The sequence below is a fragment of the Physeter macrocephalus genome, chromosome 20 (assembly GCF_002837175.3).
Source record: "Physeter macrocephalus isolate SW-GA chromosome 20, ASM283717v5, whole genome shotgun sequence".
Classification (NCBI taxonomy): domain Eukaryota; kingdom Metazoa; phylum Chordata; class Mammalia; order Artiodactyla; family Physeteridae; genus Physeter; species Physeter macrocephalus.
This window is the reverse complement of record NC_041233.1, coordinates 48,146,096-48,168,774: the sequence shown is the minus strand read 5'-3', so window position 1 is coordinate 48,168,774 and position 22,679 is coordinate 48,146,096. Positions and strand designations below refer to the sequence as shown.

Genomic DNA, 22,679 nt, shown 5'->3' with positions numbered 1-22,679 from the left:
AGATGTGGACAAAGTTGATGTATGCTGTTTCCAGTCTTGGTTCCTAAAACATCTCCACAATCCTCTCTGTTGTCCCTCATCTGCTAGCTGATGTCAACATCTAGGGCAACACCAGTTTCCTAATTAACTGCACAGAGCAGACACCCCCAGCTGACAACATTGAACTCTTTGAGAACAATAAATACACTTTTATCATATTAAGTCGCTGAGATTTTGGGTTTATTTATTACAGAACCTAGTATTAAGTATGCTGACTAATAAAATTTCCACTGTACTAATTTAACATACTAAATGTTACTATGACCAATGGGCAGCTTAAGGTTTATTCGGAGATTCCAGACCTTTTAAATACATTATTTCAGCTGTTGGATGACTGCAGACTAGCTGATCTGATAAATAAATTTTAATTTTCTGGGGGTTGCATTGATGACACAAATATGCATTGATGACCCATCCGTAATGGAATAATGAATGTCATATTTAAACATGCCTGACGGGTGGACCAGAAACGGATGCCAAGGAAAGTGGTTAAAACTATTTTCAGATATGGTCCTAGGCCCCATCCTAAGTCAATATCACAGATGGTCTATCGTAAAACATCCCTCAAAAGAGAGGGTTGGTACAGGAAAGAAGAGGCAGAGAAGCTAATCAGAGGACAGCGAGGCGGCACAGACTTTAGCAACAGCAAGAAGCCACCACCATCCTTAGGCTGGCAAGATGCAGGGAGAAGGTGGTATCATCAGATCCCAGGAGTTACGAGCACCCAGCAGAAGACAAAGTCAAGGCAGGCATGTCCCATACTTGCGGGAGACCTCAGAAGAGGGGCAGCAGCTTTGGGGAGATGCCTCCCAAGGCAGCAAGGGAAGGAGAAGACAACTCTGCCATTCTCACCAGCACCTCCCATTGACTAAGCCAGCTGGAAGACAGCTGACCCTGGATCCTGAGAGAGCCGGCCTTCAGGAGCCAGCAGCAGGGTAGAGGTACGGCAGGCAAAGGATCTGAGCACATAAGCATAGGACCCACAGAATCTGGTAAGAGCAGGAAGAGATATAGAACATTCGATTCTCAATAAAATCAAAGCTCAAGTGTTAGAGCAACTTAAAAGAGTGTTGCAATCAAAGGTGGGATATTTTTAAATATCTTGCTTTTCAGAGGTCCTGTTCTAGTTGTGATTTGAGTCATCACTTTTTTTCATTTTTTAATTTAGGCCATGGAAGACCCAGCATGTGGGGGAACTTCTTTATTCTGTGTCCAAATATGAAATCTGTACAGGTGTAGCTTCTTTCTCCCTCAATTTTTGTAAGCAAATTTGATTAAGCATTTGAAAACTGCAGAGGTAAAAGGTGGAAGAAATTCTGCCTCTGCCAATTGGCAGCTCTGTGATATTGGACAATCCACACAACCAAACTATGCGGGTATAAATCCTCGTATCTGAAATGGACACAGTAATATCTTCTTACTTATCTCACTGGCTTATTGAAATGATCATAGTTTTTGTTTGCTTTATTGAGAAAATGTATGTGAAGATATTGGTATACAGATAAGCATTATATATTGTTGAAACATTATATATATTAATACGCCTCCAAATCTGTCCCCCTACTATTCCATCCTTTATATAGGGGGTTGGCTTTACTGAGATATAATTTGAATACAAATACATCTAAGTGTACAATTTAATGAGTTTTGACCAATATATACAGTTATGTAACCACTACCACAATCATGATATAGAATATATCCATTGCCCCCCCAAATTATCCCTCATCCCCCTGTGCATTTTTATACTTTGAAACTCAATATGAGGGGATTCCCTGGCAGTCCAGTGGTTAGGACTCCGCGCTTTCACTGCCAAGGGCCAAGGTTCAATTCCTGGTTGGGGAACTAAGATTCTGCAAGCCACGGGCCCAGCCAAAATAAAAGTCAATAGGTACCCACACAAAAACTTGTGCATAAATGTTCACAGCAGCATTATTTGTAATAGCTCAAAAGTGGCTATTAAAAAAATAAAAATACTATTATACTATTCTACAATATGAATATAGAATATACAACATGAATATACAAGTTTGAAGCCAGCCACCACATAAGTCTGACTACCCTGAGACTGCCATGTTGTGAGGAAGCCCAAGCCAGCCCAGCAGACTTATCATGTGGAAAGAGAATGATGACCAGCCAGCCCAGGCTGCTCCATCCACCCCAACCTAGGTGCCAGACATGGAAGTGAGGAAGTCATCCTGGACATTTCAGCTCCAGCAGACATGATGGGGAGAAAAACTGAGGAGCTAAACTGCAATCAGAATTAAGGCCTCAGATATATTATGGCCCCAGTTGAATCATCCCAACCATCGAGTCATCATGAAATAGACAAGCTATTTTCCCCAAGCCCTGTCCTACTTCCAGATCCACAAAATCAGGAGCATAATGCATGCTCTTTAATGCCACTAAACAAACGAAACCTTCTTTTATCCACCATGGAATTTGAAAAAGGTATTTGAATGAGAAACACTGGCTGAAAATAAGGGCCATCCCTACCCTAGCTGCTGAATTGGCTCCTATGTACAAACATAGTAGCTCGTTATTGGCATTGACTTTGATTCAAAGTCATATGTGTGACCTCTGCAGAGCAGCAACAGGGATGGCATCTGAAAACTTACCCTGGCAGAATTTTCTTCAACTGCTTTAGCTCAGAGGATCAGGAGTGATCTGTGAAAGCTGGTGTTCCTCCAACTTCCAGAGGGTGCTCCAGACACTCTGCAGCTAGATATGACAATGCTACCTCAGCTTACCTGGTTTGGTGGGGGAGGCTCTGGCTTTTATGGGTACCCAGTCTGGGTTCAAATGCCACTCCACCGCCTAAACCAGTGTATGATTCTGGACAACTTAATGAATTTGGGGACACGGAATTTTCTCTTTGAAATGAGGATAATAACACCTAACTTTGTAGGTATGTTGTTAGGGTTAAATGAGCCTTACTTAACTGGCATTTAAGAATAATGATAGCTAATATTTACTGAGCATCTCACAAATAACTTTAAATACTTAACTGGCATTTAAGAATAATGATAGCTTGTATTTACTGAGCATCTCACAAATAACTTTAAATCCTTCATCACCATCCTCAGGAGGTCTGTCAACACTGCCTGGCAATTTCAGAAGTAAGCTGAATTTGCACTATTTTATACCCTTCCTCTCTCTTCACACCTTCCCCAGACCCTCTTTCCCTCACTTTAAGCTGATGACTTCACATCATATTTCACCGATAAAAGAGAAGGACACTACGTCATCTTTTAGTCACCAAATCTAGACTTCTCCCTGCATCTGCAACTACTTCTCCATTGCTCTTTCAACCATGGAGGAAGTGCCCCTCCTCCCATTAAAGACCAGTCCTTCATTTGTGTTCTAAATCCCATCACCTTTTACTCTCACCAATGGATCATTCTATCGGCATTCAGATAGGCTCCACTCTCTCTTTGTCTTTGAAAACTTTACCTTGACACCTAAAGTCCCTCCAGTTACTGCCTTGTTTCTCTGCTCCCTTTATGGCAGGTTCTCAGGAAAGTTTCTATACACACCATCTCTCCTTCGTCACCCATTTACTCTCAGCTCACCCAGATTTGGATTCCAGCTCCACCACTCTTCTGAGATTGTTCTTGTCAGGCTCACCAAGGACCTTCTTACTATCAACAGCAGTGTCTCTCCTTTATTGTTTTCTTCTTATTTCACTTCTCAGCAACATGAGGCCCACTTGGACTATGAAATATTCCCTGCTCTTAATTTCTGGGATACCTTATGGTCAACCAAACCAGATTATCACCTGGTTTTCCTTCTCCTTTATGAGAGTCTCCATCCTCAGTCTTTTTTCCTTTCTCAGTTCCGTGTGTCAGTGTTAGTATTTCTCAAGATTCGATCCTGGGTCCTGTTTTCTTCTGTACCTACACTGTTTCCCTAGGTGATCTCATCCATCACAAGCTTTAAATGCAATATTATGCTGATGGCTTCCAAATGTATATCTATAGTTCAGGCCTCTCTTAACCATCTCCATACTCACATCCCTACTGCCTAATTCCCATACCTACTAGGATATCCAACTGGCATATGATGTTTACCTCTTCCAATTCTACTTTATTGCTAAAACCTGAAAACTAGGAGCCACCCTTGACTTTTCCCCTTTCCTAATTTTATAAATTTATTTAATAATTTCTGTTGATTTTACTTCCAAAATAGGTCTCAAAACTGCCCACTTCTATCCATCTCTACTGCCAGACTCCCATCATCGTTCATCTGGATGGCTGCCTCCAGGCTTTCCCACTTGCCCCTGCCCTTGTCCTTTCTCTGTATAGCAGCCAGAGTTATCTTTCTAAATATAAATAAATCAGTTACTATCACGTGGCTGCCTCAAAACTGTCACGGGTTTCCCATTATGCTTAGAATAATCCAAAGTGCTTACCAGAGACTACCGTGCCTCAAGCCTTCAAGCCCTTGTCTACACCTTCAACCTCATCTTACCCTACTCTTCTTCTCCCTCATCATGCCGTAGTCACACAGGCCTCCTTTGAATTCCAAATTCTTAACTATCCCAGGGTCTTCTGACTGTGATGCCCTCTGCTTTGCTCTTCACCTAGATTGCTCCTTCTCGTATTTTGGATCTTAACAGTATGATCTAAGAACGGTCTTGCCCGCAAACCCAAGAGGGGTTGAAACATGCAGAGGTTTGTTTATCTCTTATAACAAAATTTCCAGAAGTAGGCATTCTAGGGCTGGCACAACAGCTCCATGAGCTTATAGGGACTCAGCCTCTTTCCATCTTTCAGCTCTACCATCCTTCATATATTGCCCTTCTCATGTCTGACCTCGTACTTGCTGCCTCATGGTCACAGATGGCTGGTACACCTTAAGGCCTTAACTCTATCTTCAAGGCAAAATAAGAGGAGAGTAAAGGAGCAAAGCCCACTTTTGCTTTAACTTTTTATTATGCAGAATTCCAAACATAACAAAGAGAGTGATGTGAAGACACTCCCCATCTGTAGATCCATTATGCAACTACAATAATTATCAATCTGTGGCCAGTCATATTTCATCTATACCCTCTGCACACATGCTCCCTCTCCCCTTATTATTTTGAAGCAAATCCTAGACACTATCATTTTCCCCAAATATTTCACTATGTATCTCCAAAAGATAAAACTCTTCCTTTTTAAACAAAACCACAATACCATTATCACACAAAAATTAGCAGTTCATTAATATCATCAAATATCCAGTATTCAAATTTCCAAGTGTCCCATAAAAGTCATATTTTTTATAGTTTAAAGTATCCAAATAAGACTACTACTTGTAACTGATACATCCTTGAAGTCCCTTTTGATCTGTAGGATCCCCTTTCTTTTGTTTTCTCTCAATTTATTTTTTAAAGAAACCAGGTCATTTGCCTTGTAGAGTTTCCTACAATCTGGATTTTCCTAATTGCATCTGGATGGTGTCCTCTGTCTTCCATATCTTATAAGTTCATAGTTGGAACTACAGGTTTGATTAGATTCAGGTTTGTTTTTTGTTATGTTCTGCTATCTGAAAGCATCTAATGTCTGATTGTTTCTCTTTGTGATAATAGCAGCTTTTGATGATTACTGCCTAGGTCCATTAATTATGTTATAAAATGGTGATGTTTTAATTATTTAATCCTCCTTCATTTATTAGCTGGAATACTTCTATAAAGAGAAACTTCCTGCCTTTATTATTAGGTTACTCAATGGGTACAGAAAATAAAGGAAAGATAAATGCTTGATTCTTTTCCTAAGTTTACCAGTTTTCAAAATAATGACTTGATTCACTAATGTCCTCCAATGATAACCAGTCAGCCTTTTTTAAAATGTTGTCTTTATGAACTTCTGGATTTAAACATATTTGATGAGTTTCAATACATTGCAGTTATTATCCTTATTAATGCTCAAATTGTCTCATCTTTGCCCTTTGGGAGTGTCCTCAAATTGGTTCACCAGTTCCTTTGCTATGAAAAAAACCCAAATCTTTGATGAAACATCGTTTGGCTCATTTCCACTTCTGTCCCGCAGGCCAGAGTTGTGTCACATGGCTACACTGAGCTGGAAGGTAGTGGTAGTTTGGATCATTCACCATCTCTTGAAAGAGGTTTCCTCTCATGCCTCATCTAAAGAATGCACCCCTTATTATTCTGTAAAGCTCTATCTTGCTTACTTCCTTTATACTACTAACTGTAAACTGTAGTTATTTTATTTGTTCACCTGTTAAATGGGTCTGATTGCCTTACTGGTTGTAAGCTTCATGATGTTTTCCCTAGCACAATACCTGTAGGTGCTCACAGAAGATACTCTATAAGTATTTGTTCAATAAATAAGTAAATGAAGTAGACACCACTGTTATCCCCATTGTATACATTGCTGCCCAATACGGTAGCTAGTGGCCACATGTTACTATTTAAATTTAAATAGTACAGCTACTATGGAAAACAATATGGAGGTTCTCCAAAAACTTAAAAAACAGAACTACCATATGATCCAACAATCCCGCTTCTGGGATTATATATAGAGAGGAATTGATCTCAGGATCTTGGAGAGATATCTGCACCCCCATGTCAATTACAACATTCTTCACTGTAGCCAAGACATTGAAGCAACCTAGATGTCCATCAATGGATGAATGGATAAAAAAAAGATGTGGTATGTACGTGTAATGGAATATTATTCAGCTTTTATAAAAGAGGAAATCCTGACATTTGCAGCATATGGATGAACCTAGAGGACATTATGCAAAGTGAAATAAACCAGACACAAAAGGACAAATACTACATGATACCACTTATATGAGGAATCTAAAATACTCAAACTCATAGAAGCAGAGAGTAGAACCGTGATTGCCAGGGGCTGGAGGGAGGTATTAGTCAAAGGGTACAAAGTTTCAGTTATGCAAGCTAAGTCTTTGAGATCTACTGTACAACATAATGCCTATACTTAATAATAGCGTGTACTTACAAATTTGCTAAGATGGTAGAGCTCATGTTAAGTGTTCTTATCATCATCATCATAATAATGTAATAGTAGGGAAAGAGGGCAAAAGGAAACTTTTGGAAGTGATGGATAAGTTTGTGCCAAAACTTGTGGTGAAAAATTGTGGTGATGGTTTCACAGGTATATGCTTATCTCTAAACTCATCAAGTGGTGTACATTAAATATATACAGTTTTTTAATATGTCAGTCATAGCTCAATAAAGTGGTTTTTAAAATAAGTTAATTTTTTAAAAATGTAAATTAATTAAAACAAAAATACAATTTAAAATCCAGTTCTTTTGTCACATTAGCCACATATCAAGTACTCAGAAACCACTCATGCTAGTGACTGCCACTGCAGTGTAGATATAGTGCATTTACCCCATGACAGAATTCTGTTGGAAAGTGCTGGATAAAAGAAGAAGCTGGCTAAGAGGAGGAGCTGGGATTCAAACCTATGTCTGAGTGACTTCAGGGATGGAACTGTTTTATTTTTTTTTAGTTAATTTTTATCGGAGTATAGTTGCTTTACAATGTTGTGTTAGTTTCTAGTGTATAGCAAAATGAATCAGCTATACGTATACATATATCCCCTCTTTTTTGGATTTCCTTCCCATTTAGGTCACCACAGTGCATTAAGTAGAGTTCCCTGTGCTGTACAGTAGGTTCTCATTAGTAATCTATTTTATACATTGTATCACTAGCGTATATGTGTCAATCCCAATCTCCCAATTCCTCAACCCCCCACAGATAGAACTCTTAACAACATATAGTATGTAATATCATTGTTGTTATTACTTGCTTAGTCCTTTCAATTTCAGCCCCTCTGAAAGAATTTACAGGGAGCTTCAAGCCTGGCTACCTCATAGGGTAACCAACTGTCCCAGGGGGTTGCCAGGATGCAGAAAAGTCCCGGGCAAACCATGCTACCGAATTATCAGAATTCTCTGTTGAGTTTTGTGGCAGGCAAATAGATGGGCTCACTCAACTCCATTTCAACCCCTTGTAATATGCCGTATTGTGCACTACATGTGAGAAAACTGCCTACTTCATTTCCCAGACTCCCTTAGAACTTGGGTCCTGTACAGGGCTTTGCCCAGCCAAGCAGGTGCACCTGGGCAGCATCTGGAAGGCCAGATTGAGGAGGAGGCTGCACTTCCGCTGTTTTGTCTGGTGGGTGGTGCCATGGCAGCAGGGGTCCCAGTGTCTTGTCTTGGACATCATGGATTTGGAGACACAGAATACAGGACAAGAGTTTTGTAGGTTTCCATTCAGCCTGAGACAGTCAGTCCTGGACCCGGCGGTAGGAGCAGTGACTCCCTGATTTCTTGGTTTACTGTTGTACAAGAAGTAGCAGTTCCCTTACAGAAGTTCCCTTAGGAAGCTGATCCTGTGGTGGGATTCTGGGATTCATTACTGGGAGCCCAGCCTAGAGGCTGTTCCTTCAAACTTTCCAGTGATTTTTATTTACCCAATTCCCTGCACTAATTCATTTTATGAGGAAATGAGTTAAAGTGGCTTTTATCACTTGCAGCTGAAGAAACTTCAGTATTCATAGGGGACTTCGCCCAGAAAACAGGGAAGCTATATGACAAATTTGAATGCCCTGAATGCTGGGACCCTAATCGAAGCCTGTCCCTTCCACTGATATCATTCTCAAAGGAATGTGCATACCCCCTCTTCACCAACATCCCCCCAAATATTGGAACTTTGGTGATGAAGAGATGAATACATATACACACACACACACACACACACACAGAGATGTAGATATGGATATAGATATAGATATGGATATGGATATAGATACAGATATAGATACACATTTTTTTTTTGCCTCTTCCATATGCTGGAATGCTCTTCCAAATCTCTCTACATAATACTTCACACCTCAGTCTCTCAACCTTCAGGAACCAGTATCAATGTGGTTTCCTCAACTACCCCCATGTAAACTGGTTCCTTTCTTCCAATAATTCTCTTTCACATCATTTTATTTGATTTTTATGTTACTTAACACAGTCTGTATTTATTTATTTAATTGTTTATTTTCTGACTTCCCCTGCCCCCCTCCCCAGAGGAAGGTGTGCTCCATGATGGGAGGGACTTTTTACCTTGCTCATCACTGTAACTGGGAACAGTGGATTATATATGGTAGCATCATTTAAAAATATTAGTTGAATAAGTATATAAAATAGAGAATGGTAATAGCTAGGACATTTTTTTTAAAAAGGGAAACAAAGACCCAATGCAGCCAAAAATTAATTAATTAATTTTTAAAAATGGGACAGACTTCCCTGGTGGTGCAGTGGTTAAAAATCCGCCTGCCAATGCAGGGGATACGGGTTCGAACCCTGGTGCAGGAAGATCCCACATGCTGCGGACAACTAAGCCCATGCGCCACAACTACTGAGCCCACGTGCCGCAACTACTGAGCCTGCGTGCCTAGAACCTGCGCTCCGCAACAAAGAGAAGCCACCGCAATGAGAAGCACGCGCACCGCAATGAAGAGTAGCCCCCGCTCGCCACAACTAGAGAAAGCCCGCATGCAGCAACAAAAACCCAACGCAGCCATAAATAAATAAATTTAAAAAATAAAACGGGAAAAAAGGCTCTTTTGGAGACAAAAATCTAAGATACTAGACTGCAAAAACATTTCAGTGAGAAATAAAGGGACCCAATAATTGTTGTGAAGAGCAATGCTGTGTGGGCAGTGGAATACTGTATCAGGTATTCGCAACCATGGCGTAAAGTCTGCAGGTGACCGGAGATACGCCACCTTTTGGGAGGCACTGTGGCTGAGTTATGAAACGTGCAGGTTCTAGGGCCACCCAGACCTGACTTCAAATGTCTGTTATACATTTCCTGCTGTGTGAAAGTGGGCAAGTTAGCCTCTCTAAGCTCTAGTTCTCTCCTTCAAAATATGAGGATAATAACAGTACCCAACTCACGTGACTACTGTGCTAATTTAAAAAGATGACAATAGTGTGCTTAGTAGAGTGTATGGCATGTAAGAACTCAATAAATGTTAGATAAGAAGACTACTATCATTTTGCTAAACCCAGCTCCATTCCTAAACTTCTGCCCAGTACTTGGGGTCGCTCTGATTATAGCTTATCAAATTTCTAGGCAGCCACACTCCACCTCCCTTCACCAAATCATAATTGGTAGCTGCTCAAAAAATATTAGTGACTGACAGGAAGTTGGTTCATGTGAGGTGTGCTACATTCCTGTACACACGGTTATTACTGGTAGTGGCAGCTGCTAATGATATATTTTTCCGCCTCTGTTGACCAAAAACAAAACAAAAACAAAAACAACCCAACAACAAATAACTAAAATAGGCAACAATAGTACCGAGTAGAAAATGCTCCATCAACCCATGTAGAAAAACAGTAAAGAGAATGGGATTGGCCTGAACCCTCTCCAGTGGTTTGTTCCAGTGAATAATCTTCCTTACTTTTGATTTTCCCTATTGAGAGGGACAGGGTCAATTCATCCTGTCAGTCAGCAAGTGCCTACCATATTTATGGTAAGAATACCTCCTAAGAATACCTCCTCCACTTCCACCCCCATCTTAGTTGACTTCGATTCGATATTCAGAATTCAGCTTAAATATCATTTCAGCTACTAAAGTTTAAGACTAGGCCAGGTCCCCCTGGTGTGCGCCCTCATGGCACTGGAAGTCTTACCTTTTTTTTGCACTTCGTGGAAAGCACTTACAGTTTTGCTCTTGTGGTGATTATGTGCTTAAGGCTTGTCTTTTCTGTAATCTAGATAAGGACAGGGACTAGTTTTTGCTTAAGAGTGTATCCCTGGTACTTAGCTTGGTGCCTGCTGTGTAGTAGCTGCTCAATTCTGAAGAAAGGAAAAGAGGGAGGCTCTGATGCAGGGGTCATCAGGATCTCCCCATAGTACATTACTCACCAGAGCAGCATTTGTTTGCTTTTGGTGGCCTCTGACTGCCTGGGGCAGCGCTCCTCCCCAGGGCCCTGAAGAAAGCAGCATGAGAAGCAGGGTCATTGAGAACAGCGCTGTCCTGGAAAATAGTGTCTTATGTGAGGTGCCCCATGCAAATCTCTAAGAAAGGTACCAATGCCGATAGCAAAAAGGCAAAAAAGCAGAACAGAAGTCATTTTGGGTCGATATAATTCTGGCAGTTAAAGTTCTAGTAATTCTTTTTAAACTATATCTTGAAGAGTACCCTTTCTCCGAGCCCATACTGTCATCTGTGTGGCTATTAAGGGGTAGAAACTTGGGCAAATTTGGCTTTATTTCCATTTTAGCAAGGAACTAGAATTTCTACAGTGATAATGTGTAATGATGGCATGGTGGACAGGTTTTATCTGTGTCTTCAAAAAATAACAGTAAATTACAAGTCTGTAATTTAGAGTAATAGAAAACTAGTGCTGATGTCCCTTTTTTTATGGGAGGGAGGGAGGGAGAGGGAGAGAGGAAGGAAGGAAGGAAGGAAAGGGGAGGAGAGGAAGGGTTGAGTTAGACTGAGATAGGCAAATATTGATATGGCTTACATATCAATGTAAGTTTAAGTACAAGAATGTCATGATCAGATCTATATTTTTAAAGGATCACCCTTTTTAAAGTATAAAACCCAAAGAGAATATAGGCAGAAAATCTTGCTCCTTTTCTGCATATTTTATCTTGCATGCTGAAACCACCACATTCCCAGTTGCCCAAACTAGAAACACAGAAATTATCCTAGCCTTACCTCTCCCTCCCCCTGCAATTAGCCACTAAATTCTATAGATTCTTTAAATAATTTTTAAATCCACCCGATGACCTCATTCTGAATGATGTGTCCTTCACTCAGTCCCTTCTCACCTCTTTCCTGGTTGTTTCCAGTAGTCTTCCATCTAGTCTTTGCAACTAGGAACTTCCTCTCCAATTTTATTCTCCAGACTGCTGCCAGAGATCCTTCCAGGATGCAAATCTAGTAGTTTTTCCACAACCTAAAACTCTTCAATGGTTTCTCATGGCCTTCAGGAAAAAGTCCAAATTGTTTCCTGTGGTGCAGAAAGCCATCTGAGATTTGGACCCCATCTAACCTTTTTGGCCATCACTCACCTCCTCCCTTCGTAGGTTGTGTTTCAGCCTTGTTGAACTCCTGGCAGGTTCCCAAACATGCCAGATGGTTTCAAAACACCGGCAGAGTCTCCACTCCCTCAGTTCTGAATGGAATTCCTTCCACCTTCCATGATGAAATCCCATTATTGTTCAAAATTCAGTTTACGGGTCATTTCCTCCCTGAAGCATGTCTTAACATCCATCTCAGCACCATCTTCCTCCTCTGTCCTCCTATTCCATCATTGCTCACTCTCTGGAGTGCTCTGGAGTCCTCTGGAATTCCCTTCCATGGCATTGGTGACATACTTTGTTTCATTCATTGTTGCTCCAATGAAGGACCATCTGCATTTTTTTTTAATCCTGTTTTTAAAAAAGTTACTGTTAGTGTTTTGTTTCTTTAGTTTAAAAAATATTTATCATCATCATCACCATCATCACCATGCAGACTCCTGTGCTCCAAACCTACTGAAGGTCTATGAACCTTGGCCCAAAATTGGCTCTTAAAAATTCTCCTAGGTTACTGGTCATGTCCTGTTTGTTGATCAGGTGCTGGCTACACAGGGTGTTCATTTGTGCAAAATTCACTGAGCTCTACCCTTAGGGTATGTGTACATTTCTCTATGTATGTTATTTTCAACAGAAAGTTTAAAAGGAAAAAGCTCCCTAGGTTATTCTTATGATGGAGAACCATTGACTTTCCTCTCCCTCTCCCTCTGAATTGTAAGCCCCTAGAGGACAACGAAGGCATTTATTTTGGCTTTGTACTCCCTGCATTTGTTTTACTGCCTACAATATAGTACATTCTTAATAAATGATTAGTAAATTTAAAAATGAACAGAGGGAGAGAGTGCCTTGTGGCACTCTCCTACCTCCCTCTCTTCCAAACATTATCTGTTCAGCTCCCCTGCTGGAGCACATGATAGCTCATGCCTCAAAATTACACCTCCGAAACCGCCCCCCGCCCCCATAAACCTGTGAGATGCCTCCTGGCATCCTCTCTACCACGTTCAGGGTGTAACTGATCCAGGGCACCAGCCTGACGACGATGAGAGAAAGGAAGCAGGTGGAGGACTTTCTGTCCCCAAACCAGTACTTCTGCCCTACCTGGGTCTGAGCCACCTGGCTCAGGCCTTCCTCACCATGCCTGGGAATCAAACTGGAGAGACTATGTCCTTGGAGATACTGCATTGCTAAATCTTCTATTTGCATTTCTGATGTAAAGTGCTTCCTAAACTACTCAGCTTAAATTATGTAGGAATTTGAAAACTTTATATTTGAATATTTAGGTGTAACAATGGAGGTTTTTGTTGTTTATAGCAAATTTACAGTAGAAAGTGAGAGGCAGCCTGGGTGAAATATCACCAAAGTCATTTATTCAGTCACAAATGATTACCAAGAGCTTCCTAGGGATACAATGATGAATGAGAGTCATCTGCCTTAATGGAGATTACAGTGTAGTGGAGGGAGACAATCAAATAATATCTAACTTTTTCATAGCGCCTATGATGTGCTGGACACTTTACATATATATTCGTTTCATCACTGTAACAACTCAGTGATGTTCTATATTACCCCCATTGTAGCATTGCAGACTGATAGAGTCATGAAGGTCAAGTGTAGAAGGAGAGAGCCCTAATCTTGTCCTAAGGGTCAGGGAAGATTTCTTTAAATATAAGCAGTTGAAGCAGAGATCTGAGGATTGAGTTGGAATCTAGTAGACAAAGAGGTCTGGGAACAGGCAATGGAAACAGCAGATGCAAAGGGATATTCGTGTGTTTGAGGAACTGAAAGGCTTCTCTGTAGAGGGAGCATCGGGAGCTCAAGACAAGGCAGGGGAGGTAGGCAGGGGCCAGATCACCTAGGTTTTTTCTCCATGTCTTCAAAAGTATAATAAGGTCAGGGAAGCAAAGATAGGAGAATTAAGGTTTATTCTTAGCTTTGTTCTTAATAACCTCAGCCATCCCTCTGTGGCTCTGTTTCCTTATCTGAAAAAATGTGTGAATGGACCAAAGCACTCAAGTGGTCATGGGTTCTAAAGCTTTGATTCTAGGTCAGGCTCTGCTGGAAGGAATTCCGAGCAAGGTGCAGGCCCTGGCTGCTGCTGAATGCACCGAGGCCTCTGACTCCTCTGTAGATTAAGTAAATAACAGATGATGGAGAACATCACACACAATAAGTTACACAGTAAATATGGCTGTGAGTATGGTGTGTTCCCCTTGTTAGAAATGAAGGGTGATCTGCTAATAATAAGTGTAATAAGGATAACCACCTCTTGTGGGCATTTAACTGTGTGCCAGGACTGTACCAGGTACTTTCAGATAGATTTCTCATGACAGCTCCTAGTTTAGATTCAAAAGCTGAGGCCTCACGGGATTACACAGCTTTAGGAAGGTCCTCACCACCCAAATTTGTCCTGCCTACTGAGCGTGTCCAGTCCTGTTCCCTGTCGCCAGGTGTGTTAGCTTGAGCAATGACTTTCTCGTGGTTTGATCAGGGGCTGAGTTGGAATTTGAACCCAGCTCCGACTCCAGAGCCTATGGGGTCGTCTACCCTGCGATGCTGCCTTCCCTTCTTAAAACACAGGCAACTCCTTACTCTATAAATAGAGTGACATTGTCTCTTAAACGTCCTTTCTGGGTGAGGAAAGTGCTGTTTATAGCTTGGGACTGCTTCTGTTTACTTGGTCTCTTCCAGCACCGGTTAATCCCGCCTACATCTGTGACCTTCACTGTCCTTACACTGAATTCCTAGGTTTCCTCCCTGCAAAAGACAACTCCGCGAGGCCACATGGTGTCTGTGTGTGCCAGCAAAGAAATTACACTCCTCTCCCTCTCCAAATCCGCCTACCTTTCTATAAATAATCGTTCTCCTTCCCCTCAGGCCTGTGAGTAGTTTGGTCACTTCACTAAACACACACAGACACACACACACTCACAAAGGTTTCGGGGAGGAGGGCACGACGTGAATGACCTTGCAGAGGTATCTAGCTCACTGGGGACAGGATTAGCAAACCCAAACCTCTACAAATATTTCTTGTCTTCCCCCTACATTCCTCCCGAAGCTGCTCGCTCCTCTCGCGCCGGCCTCGCCCAGTCCCCTCTCGGCTCGCTCCGCCATACAAAGCCCAACCCGCCCATCTCTCCTTTGCAAAGCCAGAGAACTTCAGTCCCCATGTTGAAGCTCGGCGGTGGCGGCGGCGGTGGCGGGCAGGACTGGGCATGCTCAGTAGCGGGGACAGGTCTGAGAGGCGAGGAAGCCGCGTTTGAAGTCGCGCGGCTGGGGGATCCGAGGAAGGCGGGCTGCCGGGGCCCCGGCTGGGGGTGCGCTGGTATCCCCGATTCCGCGCCGGGAGTGGGCATGCTCCAGGCCGGCGCCGGGGAGCAGGCGCGCGGGGGGCAGGGCGTGGAGGAGGTTGGAGCGCCGGCGGGAGGAGGGGAGGAGCGCCCGGCTCGCCATCCCCCGGCGCCGGCTCTGCGGCTGTTGAATCGGAAGCCGCAAGGAGGATCCGGGGAAATAAAGACGCCCGAGAATGACCTCCAGCGAGGCCGCCTGAGCCGGGCCCCGCGCGCCGCCCCACCAGCCCCTGGCATGGGCGACCACGGCGGGCAGCCGGAGCGCTCGGCCCCGCATGCCCCGGGGACTCCCGCCGGCGCCGGCGCTGCAGCCGTGAACGGGGTGCTGCACAACGGCTTCCACCCGCCTCCCATCCAGCCGCCGCACCTCTGCAGCCGGAGCCTCCCGGGCGGCGGCGACGCGGCGCCCCGGCGCCTCCCGCTCCAGCCAGAGCTCCAGCCACAGCCGCCGCCCCCTCTGCACGACTCCCCGGCCAAGAAATGCCGGCTGCGGAGGAGGATGGACTCGGGGAGGAAGAACAGGCCGCGTAAGTCCCTCCGGGAGGGGAGCGCGGGCGCCAGGCTGGCGCAGCGCGGGGTCCGGCACCCGGGAGCGGCGGGCCAGGCACGGAAGCGCGCGTCGTGCACACCAGCGCCCACCGTCGGCGGACCGCTCTGAGGGGGCGCAAGCACTACAGATCGTTGCCTAAGCCTGACCCTTGCTTGCTTCCATCTGTACAATAGGCCGATTGGACTCGGAGTCTGAGCTGCTCCTCAGGTCACGGCTCTATGGAAGGCAAACGCACTGGCCACCTTACTAATTTGTCGGTGGGGAAATGCACGTGTGTCAACATTTGGTGGGGTCCGGGAGTAGGGGTAGAGCAGCGGCGGGTGGAGAGCCTGAGTTGACCTCGTTCTTCTCCTCGCCCCTTTCCCTTATGAGAGCTCGTCTTTCTGGGTTGGCGCTCAGGCAGTCAGCTTGCCCTTTGAATCGCAGAGAAGCCGCCAGCTCCCTGGGCCTATTCGCAAGCGCGAGGTCTGGAGGCGTGGAGTTTGACAGCCCCGGAAAATCACAGCCTATTAAACGCTGTTTCCTCGCAGCCAATGAGAGCACCTGTTGGGAGGGACACACCCACTGATACCATGTGGGCCGGAACTATGGGGACCAATGAAGATTGGAGGTTAATTTTTTTTCGGAGTGGGGAGGTGGAGTTGAGGTTTCTAATAGTACTGTACAATGCAGAATGCTGAAATGCGTTATTTCACAATCTAAAGCTTGTATATATGTTACTTTGTGAAGAGTCCCTTCCTCGCTGGAAATTCTGAGATGCAAATTGTAGATCGAGTTTACAGCAGGTTTTTCTTATCTGAGCTGAACTTAATTCAATTTGTTACCTCTTTCTGGGTCTCCTTAATGAAGCTTATAAATGGCAGAAAGCAAAGTAAGTAGAATGCATGCTAATAAGTGATTGCATTCAAACGTGCACCTTTTGCATATAGGTTATTCTGTTTCCCATAGGGAAATTGCTAGATATGCTTTGGATTCGTCTGTAAAAGCTTGATATTTGGCAAACAGCTTCACTTTTTTCTGTTTCTGTTTATCAACTTAGACTCTTAGCTTTTCTGCATTCAGTTAAAGTCTCTGAGACTTTGGAAAGCATTTTAACTCGACTGTGGGACGCGGTAACTCTGATACTTGTGTTTTGTAGGTCTGAAATATTTCGGTTGAAAGTTAACGTCTTGTCGGGAACTTTGAACCCATACAGCAGATTGGCTACGTTTGTAAGGAAGGCATCTAACACCTGAATTTCTGTTTACTTTTGTTTTTGAGTCTTGTTAGAAAATGACTTTCTTTATGGATTTAGCATTGATTCCTAATGATTTATTAAACTCTTTTACTTCTTTTGAAGCCACATTTTAGTTATTTCTCTGATTTACATGAACAAACTATGAGAATTCACAATGTAAATAGCTAAAATATAACGAAAGAGAACGGCTTTGAGTATTTAGTGTTGCTAGCTTAAATGGTCTGTGTTTAACTGAGTGTATAATACCTCTTGAAATAATTTTTGAGGAATTGAAAATACACTCTCTTAACAATGCATGAAGGCAGAAAACTGAGCCTTAACTTTTGCTTGCAATCCACAGGAAGTATTATTCTAGAATACAAGAAAGTATAACTTTATGCCTGTGTGCTTTGTCAGGTATTAGTTTTGTATTTTTTTTAATGAAAACCATAGTTATTTTAAGTTTAGCGATCATACTTATTTATCAACTTTTTAAAAGAATTCATCAAAATTGACTTTTCATTATCCTATCATGTTTTTTTTCTCAAATTTGAACAAACATTTCTGAAATAAATTTTACATGTTCTGAGCCACATCTACTGTGTTGACTACCAAAATCTCTTAGTTAAAACTAGGCTTAATTTAGTATCTTTATACCTTGCCTATTAGCATTCCAGTATCTTTTTACAAAAAAAAAGAAAAAAGAAACCTGCCCAATCAGTTGATATTTAGGTAATCTAAGACAAATCTACTTAGACTCAAGCACATCCCTATTTTCTGATGACTGATAGGTTTTTACATAAGCAATTATTACAAAGAGTGTTTACATGCTTTAAATGAAATTTGAGTATGTGATTTATAAAAGCACCAAAGCTGGACAAATAATTAAGTCCTACTTACAGTTTGCAACTTCAGACTCCTGCTTCTGTCCAAACCAGAGGTGTTTTAGGGCAGCCAGATATCACTTCTCTCAGATAGGCACCTGGATTGCATATGTGAGTAGGTATGTTTCTATTTGCTAATATTTTGGGTAGAGAGCAATAAACATTAAAATACTTCATGTTTAAAAACAATGAATGGAATGAAACAAACAATTCAGTAGTTTTTGATTATTTAAAAATTTCAAATCTTTTCCCTCAGTGCAAGGACTATTCACAATCTTGTAATCTAAAAATCAGAATAGTGGCAGGTTGAGTTTGCTAAATCAGGAAATCTTGTCCACTCTTTTTATCAAAAGATCACCTCACTCACTGTGCTTATCCTTGGAAAGCTTTTCCAAGACTTAACTGCTTCTTCAAGCCTTTCTTGGTTACTTTAGCAACTGGGTGCCCTCAACCAAGTTAGCTCTCCTCTTGGAATGCTGGAGTCGGCTAGATGATCTTCAAGTATTGTTTCTTATACTGTACCTTCAGATTCTAAGGTACTTCAGAGCTGACGGTTCTTTCTACATGACTTCTACACTAGTTATCCAGTCTGCCACATGGCTTAGCATTTTATTATTATTTTTTTTAAAGTTTTTATTTTTGCCTTGTGCTGATTGTTCCATGTATGTTATTGGTCTTTTCTCCGCAATTAAGTTGGAAGTCTTATTAGAGATGGTAGTTTTTTTCATACGCTGTGCAACTCGGGTACAGATATTTGAGTATTTGATTGATGTTGATGAAAAAGGTACAGGTGACATCATCACCACCTCATTGAAGTAGCCATTTCCATCTGTACGACAGAAGATGGCGAAAGTCCTTCAGTGGAGTTTCCATGAGGTCTCTATAGGGAGATTCCTTTTACATGCTCCTTGGTGCTCTGATTTTTTTGAAGCATACATAAGTAGCTGACTCCTTATGGAGTCAGCTCATATACCAAATATTTCTAAACTAATGATAGTCCTAGTAAAATGCCAAGAGCCTAATGTTTGTAAATGGTGTAGTTATTCAAACTCTGGAGGGCTTGAGTTTGAATTGCAGCTGGATGACCTGGGGCCATTTATTTAACCTCTATACTTCAGTTTCAGTATTTGTAAGATGGAGCTAATCATACAACCTCATCAGGTTGGTGTGAGGATTAAATAAGATAATATGTACATAAAGAACTTAGATTCCTGCTTGGCACATAGCAGTTATTCAGTAAATGCCAGCTGTCATCACCGCCATACAGAACACTGTCCACCACTAACCCACAGGACAAGACGACTGAGCTGGCAGAGACACCTCAGAATGACTTCCTTACTTAAAAAGGAGGGGGGGCTACAATAAGAAAGACCGAAAAGTTTTATTTGATTAGCTGTGACACTCCTAGCCCCACAATTACCTTTTTCCCCCCTTCCCCCCCAAAATATTGGGTAATACAAAAATGGAGGAAAAAAGCAGGAAAAAGTACTCACAGTACCATCACTCAGAGAAAATGACTGTTTAAAATGTGCTAAAGGTAATTTTGGATCACACTAAGATAAGATTTTGATAACTTCTTTTTATTGGACTGTATTTGATTTACAATGTTGTATTAGTTTCAGGTGTATAGCAAAGTGATTCAGTTATACATATACATATATCTATTCTTTTTCAAATTCTTTTCTCATTTAGATTATTACAGAATATTGAGCAGAATTCCCTATGCTATACAGTAGGTCCTTGTTGATTATCTATTTTAAATATTGTAGTTTGTATATGTCAGTCCCAAACTCCCAATTTATCCTTTTTTATTTAAAAATTTTAGCCAAAACATTTTCTTACAGCATTAAAGCATCATTTGTAATGGTTGTATTATATTCCCAATGTTCCATTAAATAGATATACCATAATTTATTTAACCTGTCTCTCATAGCTTTAGGCTGCAGCTAGAGTCTCTAAACATCATAAACAGTTCTGCAGCAACAACTTTGTACATAACACTTTATTTTTGATGAAATTGGTGAATATATACTTTTTGGAGAAGGAACAGAAATGGCACAAAGGAGTATATAGCTGTTGCCTTGAAATCCTGGATATTTTATTCATTTATTTATTTTCTTTTTTCAGCTTTATTGAGGTATAATTGACATTTAAAATTGCAATATATTTAAAGTATAGAACATGATGATTTGATATATGCATGCATTGTGACAAGATTCCCATCATCAAGTTAAGAAATACATCCATCACCTCATATATTTACTTTTTTATGAAAACACTTAATTCTGCTTTCTTAGCAAATTTCAGTTATACAATACAGTGTTATCAACTATAGTTACCGTGTTTACATTAAATCCTCAGGCCTTATTCATCTTATACCTGAAAGTTTGTACCCTTTTACCGGGCTCTCCCTATTTCCCTCACTAGCACCACCCCAGTCCCTGGCAACCATTGTTATTCGACTCTGTTTCTATGAGTTCCACTTATTTTTTTTTAAGTTTCCATATATAAATGATACCACACACTGTTTGTCTTTCTCTGTCTGGCTTATTTCACTTAGCATAATGCCCTCCAGCTTCATCCATGTTGTTGTAAATGACAGGATTTCCTTCTTTCTCATGGCTGAATAATATTCTATTGTGCACATATGTGCCACACTTTATTCATTCATCCATCAGCGGACACTTAGGTTGTTTCCATACCTGGATATTTTAGACTCTAAGGATACTTGGAGACAAGCCACACTAGTGAAGAGAGGAGAAAAATGCAAAGAAGGTAATTGTTTGAGCCAGCAAACACTATGCTGCAGAAAGGTAAATATCTGAGTACCATCAGAAGACTCAAGGATGTGAGCTGCGCTCTTCCTTCCCAGTGTGTGGCAACAGGCAAGAATAAGGGCTGGATCAGTGCCTGCAGCCTCCTGGTGGAAGTTCCGAATTCTGAGATTCTCCAGATAGAACACTAGCAGAAGATGGGTGAGAGTTCATTATGCATGTAACACATTCGTGGGTACAAACTGAAGAAACCCTAACCTGTTACCGCTTTTAGCTAGCCACCATTGTCAAAGTGTAAGGCTTCACTTTTCTGAATATTGGGATATTTACCTTTGGCACTTAGAATTTCCCCTACTTCTGAGTCAGGCTAATTAGAAAACCCAGGATAAAAAGATAAACAGGTAGAATTTTCTGGTTGTATCTGCATAGAGTGTGAATATATATGCATTTTTAAAAACATAATCAGAACTTCTAGATGGACAGAGAGCTTTGCGAATCGAGAACAAAAGACTAAAATGGAAAGCGAGGGCACATTCTGGATTGCTCCCTTCTAGGGTGTCGTCAGATTTCTAAGTTTGTCAGTGAAGTTATGAATTGTACAATTGCACATTTGAACTGAAGATTTAAGAATTTAACGGCCCAAGTGTTCCGTGTCTAAGTGGTTAAGTCAGGTATCAGGATTTATTAGGGACATGAACACCACTTTTCCCCAAAAGGCCAGTAAGTGAATTTCAACGTTAATACAAAGCATATTTTGTTTGGCATAGTAACAAAAGATGGAAAAAGTACTGTTACTATTTAACATGTGGGACATTCAACAAATGAATAAAACGAACTCCAGCCTGGTGTTTGGAGACAGAATTGGTAGGGAAACAAAGAGAACTGTTTTTAATTAACAGGTTTGGGGTTGGTTTTTCATCTGTCTAATAGCCTGACTTTTAATAGTGTGTATTATATTTTCATACAAACCAATTACCATGAAAATCAATCAAGGTTTGATTTGCATTATATTCAATTATGTGCTTTAGCTTTACTGTGTAGGCCAGTGTTCACCTTGGGATGACAATATTCTGAATCACATAAGGCACACAGAATTTCTTTAGTTTTTTTTAACATCTTTATTGGAGTATAATTACTTTACAGTGGTGTGTTAGTTTCTGCTTTATAACAAAGAGAATCAGCTCTACATATACATATATCCGCATATCTCCTCCCTCTTGCATCTCCCTCCCACCCTCCCTATCCCACCCCTCTAGGCAGTCACAGAGCACCGAGCTGATCTCCTTGTGCTATGCGGCTGCTTCCCACTATCTGTTTTACATTTGGTAGTGTATATATGTCAATGCTACTCTCTCAGTTTGTCCCACCTCACCCTTCCTACTCCCCGTGTCCTCAAGTCCATTCTCTACATCTGCGTATTTATTCCTGTCCTGCCCCTAGGTTCTTCATAACCTTTTTTTTTTTTTTTTTTTGGATTCCATGTATATGTGTTAGATACGGTATTTGGTTTTCTCTTTCTGACTTACTTCACTCTGTATGACAGACTCTAGGTCCACCCACCTCACTGCAAATAACTCAGTTACGTTCCTTTTTATGACTGAGTAATATTCCATTGTATATATGTGCCACATCTCCTTTACCATTCATCTGTCAGTGGACACTTAGATTGCTTCCATGTCCTGGCTATTGTAAATAGAGCTGCAATGAACATTGTGGTACATGACTCTTTTTAACTATGGTTTTCTCAGGGTATACGCCAGTAGTGGGATTGCTGGGTGGTATGGTAGTTCTATTTTTA

The 22,679-nt window shown here is 41.6% G+C and overlaps 1 protein-coding gene across 10 annotated transcripts in view; it reads left to right on the top strand.

Annotated features, from left to right (window-relative positions):
- The window catches only part of PANK1 (pantothenate kinase 1), a 111,006-nt gene that overhangs the window by 28,298 nt on the left and 60,029 nt on the right, over positions 1-22,679 (top strand). Inside the window, exon 1 of one of the 10 annotated variants that reach the window (XM_024121629.3) lies at positions 15,011-15,984. The exons of the other annotated variants lie outside the window; for them this stretch is intronic. Within the exon in view, the coding sequence (XP_023977397.1) occupies positions 15,276-15,984 (709 nt within the window). The 5' untranslated portion in view covers positions 15,011-15,275. Of the gene's footprint in view, positions 1-15,010; positions 15,985-22,679 lie in introns of those variants that run through there. 10 annotated transcript variants of the gene reach the window in all.